This window comes from Mastigoproctus giganteus, chromosome 8 (genome assembly GCF_048544385.1).
Source record: "Mastigoproctus giganteus isolate SK-2022 chromosome 8, ASM4854438v1, whole genome shotgun sequence".
Classification (NCBI taxonomy): domain Eukaryota; kingdom Metazoa; phylum Arthropoda; class Arachnida; order Uropygi; family Thelyphonidae; genus Mastigoproctus; species Mastigoproctus giganteus.
In genome coordinates, this window is record NC_143582.1 from 3,317,276 (window position 1) to 3,326,343 (window position 9,068).

The 9,068-nt window shown below is 34.3% G+C and overlaps 1 protein-coding gene across 1 annotated transcript in view; it reads left to right on the top strand.

Moving 5' to 3' along the window:
- park (E3 ubiquitin-protein ligase parkin) overlaps positions 1-7,029 on the top strand; it is a 77,384-nt gene extending 70,355 nt beyond the window's left edge. Inside the window, exons 8-10 of the mRNA XM_090378866.1 lie at positions 3,959-4,039; positions 4,986-5,106; positions 6,856-7,029. Of these exons, the coding sequence (XP_090234992.1) occupies positions 3,959-4,039; positions 4,986-5,106; positions 6,856-6,965 (312 nt within the window). The 3' untranslated portion in view covers positions 6,966-7,029. The remainder of the gene's footprint in view (positions 1-3,958; positions 4,040-4,985; positions 5,107-6,855) is intronic.
- The last annotated feature ends 2,039 nt before the right edge of the window (positions 7,030-9,068 follow it).

Sequence of the window (9,068 nt, forward strand, 5' to 3'; positions counted from 1 at the left end):
ATTAGCTGTAATAATGATAAATGGCTGGAAGTCAAGAGAAGAATAAATTTTGGATGGATAGCATTCAGGAAATATAGTCACATACTGAAGAGCAATATCCCAGTTTGTCTGAAACGTAAAATAATGAACCAATGTATACTCCCCATCATGACTTATGGAAGTGAAACTTGGGCACTCACCAAAAGAATGGAAGAGAAGCTAAGAACTACACAGCGAAGAATGGAACGAATTATATTGGGAATCAGACTGTTAGATAAGAAGAGAAACACATGGATTAGGCAGTAAACTCAAGTAAAGGACATTCTTATCAAAACTAAAGAACTAAAATGGTCTTGGGCAGGACACATAGCTCGAAGACATGATGACAGATGGACTAAGAAAATAACAGAATGGTACCCAAGAGGAGCTAGAAGAAAACCTGGAAGACAAAGGCGGAGATGGATAGATGAAATTCATGAGTTTTTCGGTAGTAAATGGATGGCCAGTGCTCAAAACAGAAGGAACTGGAAAGTTGCTGGAGAGGCCTTCATCCTGAAGTGGATTGAAAATGGCTGATGATGATGGTAGTGACCTCCAGAAATGTGTTTTATAAAAATATCACAAAGGTGTTCAAAATTGATTCTTATAATGGAACATATGATAACGATGAAAATGTAGTGCAATTTCCCTTATAAAAATGACCTTTTAGAGAGATAAATAGCTGAGTTATATAGTGAAAATTTCAACTTCCTAGATCTTGGAATGAATTACCTAAAAAAACAATGTGTTATTGGGTTCACATTACAGTATTTTCTACGATACCTCCATTTATTCCTACGGGATACAAAATATGTTTCCACGATTTTTTTTAAGTTTGCGCCGGCCGACAGAAACTTATGTAAAGTTGAATTTTCGTAAGTCGGGGAGTGACTGTAGTTTTAATTCCATTTTTAAAGGTTTTATATATCACTTCCTCATCTGTGGCCATTGTATAGATTAAACAAGCAAAGGAGAAAGGAAATTTCACCAATTGGTTTTCATGTTATATTGGCCGTGTGTAAAACAGTAGATAAAATTTTATATAAACATTGGTGCACAATATCATAACTGCAGCTGCCTGTTATTCCAGATGTATTGTGTAAGAGTAGGATGCCTAAATATCAAACAAATATAACAGCAAGGGCCACTGAAGTGTTTGCATCCATTTCTTTTATAACTGGTTGTTAAAAAATAAAATAATGGAATCTCTGAAAGATAGCCTAAGAAATGAATACAGTTGGTCGTCGACTTACGACCGACTTCTGTTCTGACTGACAGGTCGTAAGTCGATCTGGTCGTATGTCGGCCATATATTTATTAACAGTATTTTTTAACCTTTCTAATCTTTTTATCATCTTTATAATTTATTTTTATAATCTTTTAAATTTTTATCATCTTTTATTTTTCATTTTAAATACAGTAATGTTTTCATCTTTTATTTAGATACTGTACATACCTTCGTTTCTACGCCTAGGCTATCTCTCTCTCTGAGGCTAAATTCAAACGTTCTCTACATTTTAATTGGTTTATTATTCATACTGTTTATAAAAAAAACAAAACTACAATCTATAATTATATTGTGCATAATGTGAAAAATAATACTGTACATAATGTACTGTAAACACAAAAATACAATCTAAAATTAATGTAAAAATTAATACAAATGAAATTTACAAAATCAATTTTTAATCTTTGCTTGTGCTGGGTTGTGCATCGTCAGGGTCATGTTCTTGGGTTGAGGTAGGAGTTGTTTATTTATAAGAGACATTATACAAAGCAAATCTTTTTTTAAAACGCTTAAACCACCCAGTACTAGCCTGAAAATCTTCTGCGTAATCGTCTCCGGCGCGTGATTTTAAATTCTGAAACAAACTTCTAGCCTTTGCTTGCACTGTGTGAAGACTCATGGGTGTATTTTTTTTGTATTAAATCTTCCATCCACACAAACAACAATTTCTCCATTTCATGGATGGGTTCCTGTCGTTGTTTGGTTAAAATTGTAGACTTAATAGGTGCAGAACCTTTCACAGCTTCCCGAATTCTTTCTTTGTCCTTAAGTATCGTCGATACTGTGGAATGTGATAACTTCAAGTCACGTGCTATCGTATTCACTTTCTTTTCGCCTTCATGCCGCTGGATAATTTTCATTTTACACTCTAAATCAATAGTTTTCCTTGACTTCTTAGCTGGCGTATATGTAGATGAAGGCATTTTCCTTTTACTAAACATTTTATGCGTATTTCAGTAGAATTTTAATTAATACACCACACACAACAGATGCTTGAAAGCGACTGGGTGTATGTGAGAGAGAACGATTGAGTGTATGTGCCTGGTGCTGTCCTCAGGCCTCCCGTCATCGATGTGCCTCCTCACCTAGGTTATGGGTGTCCTCAGTAGTGACTTCCTGATTTATTATTAATTTATTTATTATTATTATTATTTTTTTTTTTTTGTGGTCGTAAGTCGCATAGGTCGTAAGTCGACGACCAAGTGTAGTTGTATTAACACAACTTTTAATCACTTCAAGTAGTAAAAATTTTGAATGTTCTTGAAAGAGAAAGATAAACCAGAGCAGATTTCTATCCCACACAATTGCCAAGAGATGAAATGTCTGACAATCTTATATGCGTATCATGCAAATATATCAGTATGGATATGCTAGGCAAAGGTGAATCTGCATAATTTCATAATTATCTAAATCCCATTTATGTTATTTTGATGTTTGTGTTATTACAAGTGAGTTCTTAAGGATTATCATAAGCATATCATATTTATTGATTCTCTATCAGGTGTTTGTGTAGCCTTTATTACTGCACAATAATGTATTATTAGCAGAACGTTTTTTTTTTTAATGAAAACCCCTAGCACAAGAGGTATTAGAACCTATACTTAGTACCATGCATGGGTTGAAGGTTAAGAAGCTGAAAAAGATAGAAAAAAGAGAATACCCAGTTTTTTTGGATACAGTGGAAACGACATTTGTGATGTGCTTATGATAATATTGCATATTGATATTACACTCGAATATCTGAAGATTGCAATTTATGGGAAATACATATGGAGGGAGGTTGATCCAAAAAAACAGAAATTGAAGAAATAAATGAGGAAGAAGAAAAGTTGGTTCTATGAGTTTGAAATTCAACAGTAAAAGGATGCTGACTAGTTGTGGCACATTATTAGACTTGTTTGGAAGAGAGGGCGGCAATTATAGAAGACCAGTGTCCATGGAAGTATCTGTAGAAAAGGCATGCAGCAGAAACTGTCTATGAGATAGAGTGGAGAGACTTTGTTAGAGATGGGACATTAATTAACCTAACTGCCCTCCTTTGAATTTGAGGTTTTGGAGGGCATTGCCCCAGATGTGGGAACAATATTCCATGGTTGGGTGGATCTGCAATTTGTACAGAGTGAGCAGCTGTTTGGAAGAAAAGTAATGCTGACAGTGAAAGAGAAAACCCAATTTTTTGGATGCAGAGGTCCATTTTCAAAAAGAGAAAGTCGGAGTTCCAGTGATTAGTGGATTTGGGAGAATAATAGAAGCAACAGATGAATTTGATAGACTGGTGTAGAGAGATTTTAAGTCAGAGATGGTCAAAAAGAGGAGATTCCAAATTAGTCTCTGACAGGGAATATCAGAGTGGATGTATGCACAAGTACCACCTTTGAAGCGAAAGGAATCATACAGTGAATAATTAGGACATAATTGTTATACTGACGTATTATCAGATTAATTTAAAATGCATGGTTAGAAATCATTGATTTCAACACATCTTGTAATTAGTGCTTTTAAAATTAGTTAAATGCTTGCTTAATTCTTTTTGATATTTATAGGTGCTAGCTGTATGCAATTTAAATGTATGACTTGGGTAATCATAATGAAGCTGATATTTTTTCCCCCCAACCAGTTTCAGATATATCACAAGTTCCTTTTCTTTTCTAGTTTGTTTTCTGTCGATTATGTCTTCAGGGATGTCATATTGGTCCATGTGAACAACTTGGTCAGAATAATCAAACTGAAAATGTAAGCTACTAAGTTGTTGGTTGATATTGTTTTATAATACTTGCAAGATTTATTTAATGTGAGTGCTAAAATTGGAAAGCTGAATTGTGTAAAATATATCAATTTATAAAACAATATTTTATTTGATAATAAGTAAAAGAAATTCAAGACGATTTTTTATAGATAGCGGCCATCACATAAATTTTGCTTATTAATACAAAGCTCATTCAAATAAAACTTCAAGATCAACCTAAAATGCATATTATGCAAGAACTGACTGCTGAAGTGAATGACTTACAAGATGAACTGCTGCTGCTTCATCTGGGCCACATGAATCTTCAGGCGCCTCTGTAGCCAGGTGGGCAGGAGCAGCAGTGCGTAGCACACACTTCTTGATTAGACCAGGGTTCGAGCCCGTGGTTCGAACCAGGGTTCGAGCACCACCAAATACAGAGGATGCGGAAAGGTCAGGGAATGACCACCGCATATCCCTGGAGCATATGGCCTTAGTTGCTAATGCTCCTAAAAAAACCAAACAACAACAACATGAATCTTCATGTTGACATACTTCTTGGGAAACAACAGCATGTCATGCATTAAGCTACTTGCCTTTATGGTCTACCGTAACTGTCCCATTATTTCTCTATAGCAACAGCCATTGACTATGATACCTAGGTTTAAACATGCATAGGTTTTTTACCCTCTGAACTCACAAACTCTATGCCCATATGTTGGGCACACTTGGACTTATTGTGTTATTAATAGCACAACACAAGATACACCCACCATTCTTTTGCTGGGACATTGAGAATCCAATGCTGCGAGGCCAGTGTGTAAGCAGTGGAGCGATATATAATGTCTGCAGGTGTGGTCATTTGTTCACTGTACATCCCAACTATTTATTCCTTTGAATTTATATCAGGTAAAACCTGTAGTTGTTACTTATATTAGTGTCTTTTCTTGGAAGGTTTGCAACATTACTGATGACGCTCGGGCAGAACATTCACGATGGGATGAAGATAGCAAAAGAACTATTCAAGGCACAACTAAGCCATGTCCAAAATGTAGAACTCCTACTGAAAGAGATGGTAAGTTTCCTATCTAAATTCATATAGATTATGCATTATAAAATTCACACCAAATGTTACAGTCATGAACATTTTCAATTTTCCAGTTCTCCCCCCTAAAACATGATCAGTCATGTTGTCTGCAATCAGTCAGATCATAGTGCTCCCCTCCAAACACACTCACTCTTTTGCAGTTAATCTTTACGAGTAAAGAATATACAGATATTCATCATGTATGGATTCTACGGCAATTGTAGAATACTATTAATGGTCTCAACCAAAACAGTATTCAGCAGAGTAACAAGTGTATCCTTCTACACGTTACCATTAATTTTCAATAACAGGAAGGCATAGGAGAGAAATAAAAAAACATGTACACAGTAGAATGCAGACCAGGAACTAATATCTAAAGAATTCCTGCCAAACTGATATGCCTCTAATGTAGGAACTTTCTTGGAACTGCAGACAGAACTAAGAATGTGACTTCAACATGGTGCGTATCACCTCATGTTGGGAGACAAGTAACAGAACACTTGGATTGGCATTACTGTAATTAATGATACTGATGAAGGCATATCAGGTTTAATGTCTGAATTTGCAGATAATACAATGGTTGGCAGGATAGTTAATGATAGTAACCAAGGTATGATACTGCAACAAGATCTAGAGACATTAAGCAGATGTGCTGAGAAGTGGCAATTGAAGTTTATCATTGACAAATGCAATAATCACTGGATTGGGGTATTTTTTGTATCATGATAATGAATTGCAAGTTTTGCAAATAACAAGTTCTTTCTTATGCTGTTTTTATTGTAATAAGCCTGTGTGTCTGAAAATGGTATTCATGCTGAATTGAATTTCCAATATAAACAGCATCAGTTTTCCCAACATATTTTCCTTGATAAACTTCATGCCTTGAGTTTTCATCTTCTTATAAGATAAGAAGACCATGAATTTCAGGAAAATTGTGACATTGGTAAACACTGTCTAGATTCAGTTCGAAGACCACTCTGGACCATAAGCCTATTACCATAAACAAACAGCCATTACAGATGGAGCTTTCAATCTATTGTTGTGATGCACAACAAACTGATATACCTGTAATGTAGGAACTTGCAAATTAATAGAGCAGATATTGTGTTGATGTGTTAATTATTCATTCAGATTCATAAAGATGTTTTGAATCATTGGCCATTTTTTGGTTTAGATAAAAGGTATTCTCAAATAAACCTATTAATTGCCTAATTACCAACTGAGTTTTCAAAAATATGAAATTAAAAACGTCTCTTTCGTAGTGAAGTCAAGTAATGACCTCCATTTCCTAGTCAATTGCACTGATATTCCTTATCCCTTCAAGCATTTTTTTTTTTTTTTTTTTTTTTTAGCAACAGTACAGCGAGGATAGACATCCAAAAGCTTCTTTTTTGAGTTCATTTGAGTTCGTGGTTATTTTTCAGTGTTTGGATTTTAGTGAAATGGCAATCCACCATGCAAAAAAACTCACCTCACCTTCATGTGGGGGAAGGGAGGGTAGGTTTCTAGGTCCTAGTTTTTTCCTTTTATTTATTAATTTATCTGCATCAAACTGAACAGAATTGGAGGTGAGTTTTGTAAAGTATATAAAACATTGGCTGTTTATTACTTTAATATTTAGTTTGATTAATATTGTTACAAAACTTTAAAGCTAACACTCCACATAATACCCTTTAAAACTCTAAATCATATTTTTATTACTTATTTACATAGTAACTTTTGTTTTCTTTTGTTTAGGAGGTTGTATGCATATGGTATGCTCTCGTTCACAGTGCGGTTTCCACTGGTGCTGGGTTTGTCAAACTGAATGGGACAGAGAATGCATGAGTACCCACTGGTTTGGCTGATTTTTTTTATAACAGGGAATTAGTGTGTCTACAGACATAGTAGCAATTTCTAATGTGCTCAACTTTCATGATATAATCATCTTACAATACAAGCTAAGAGAAAAGTGATGGATTTTATATATATGTATAATAGTGTATATTACTTATTCAGAATAGTATAACCAGGAGAAGGTTAGGAAGCTTAATTATTACTGAAAATGTAGTGTTTGTAATTATTTTCACAAGGAGATAAAATATTCATGGAGAATTTTAAATAGAACATATAAGAGCGTTATATGTTCTATTTAAACCTTGAATGAATGTTCAATAAAAAAAAAAATAAAAAAAAAAAAAGTAATACTTTACAGACCTTGTTTACTGGTTACTTTAGTTTTGTTACTGATGGAAGAAATTTTATTTACAAAACATGAACATAAGTCTTCCACTGGTCTTTATCCATGACACAGATTAATTGTACATGTGAAAATTTGGAAAGTACGTAATCCTGTCCAATGAAAGAGAAACTCAGAATGCAATAGACAAACTTTTTAGCCTAAAAACACAGAAAAGTATCAATTTTAGCTGTACATCAATATTATTTTATATTATTAATTTCATTAATAATAATGAAAAATTTTCAAATAAGTCAATGTTGGTTGTTTTTATTTGTTGTAATGATTGCTGCAGGAAATGAAATGAGGTGACAATAGAAGACACAGAAACAAATGGAAGAAGATGAACAGTAAAATAATAAAAATGGCAAAAACAAAGACTTTGTTTAAAACTGATAAATTTTCATTTTTTTTCTCATCTGCCTTATTGCCAGGCAACAAACAATATCCAGTGCTTCAGCTACTATATACATTATATGGATAACGTATGGGGAAAAAAAGAACTATATAGTGGAGGAGAGCAGGAACTATGAAAGACAGAAGGTACAAAAAATATATATATAAAAAATACATGCTACGTATATATCATGTCTGAAACAGGCCTTGCATCTTGCTGTCTTTGCATGGTTGGTGCATTAGGTTGCTGTTGTGCCAGTAAACCCAAAATCAAATCAAATCTTGTTGTCTTTCCTTTGGTTTCGACAGTTGACCCTTGAAGAAGATATTGAAATCATAGGATTTTCAGCATTAAGGACTTTTATTTGTTATTATTTTTTGTATCTTCTTTGTCTTCCATAGTTCCAATTCCTATTTTGCTTGCTTATTTCCTGCTCTCTATCTATACATACATATATAAACTTAAGTGAGAATAATAATTAAAAAATAATAAAAAAATAAAAATAAATTGCCAGCAGCATGGCAAGACAGAAGAGCAAAAATTGTGAAATTATATGTAACGATCAAACCAACAGGGAGGGAAGAGAATAAAATTATTGCAGCCGAAACTCTCGAAGATAATTTAGAAAGTCTAAATACAAAGATAATAAAATATAATCAATTAAATTTTGAATTGCCAATTAAATGAAATTTAACAGCACCCCCCTCTGACGGGCATCGGGTCCAAATTTATGTGAAATATCACGAGCAGAGATGTGAACAACTACAATAAAACAAAACAAAAACAGAAATAGACTGACCATTATGCCCCATCTCAACAGAGGACCACAAGGCCAATAATGGTCCGGGAATCGCTGCATTTCAATCGCTAGACAAATCGATCAAAAGATCAGTCCGCCATCCGATCCCCAGGTCGAACTGCCAATGCAGAGGACTTGAAAAGCGATGATCCTGATGCAGCGAAAATTAAAAATAGGACAGATACAAGCACTCCAATGCAAAGCCACACCACTGACAAAAGTAATCTTAACCAGATTATATAGGCAAAACATGAACTATCGATGGCAGCACAGGCGCAGCGTTAGCAAATCAGCCCACTACTGTCACGTGATATACTTATATTTGAATAATGTTTAAAATAATTGAAAACTGAATCTTACATAGTTCTGTCTAGCAATCGAAATGCAGTGATTCCCGGACCATTATTGGCCTTGTGGTCCTCTGTTGAGATGGGGCATAATGGTCAGTCTATTTCTGTTTTTATTTTATTTTATTGTAGTTGTTCACATCTCTGCTCGTGATATTTCACATAAATTTGGACCTGGTGCCCGTCAGA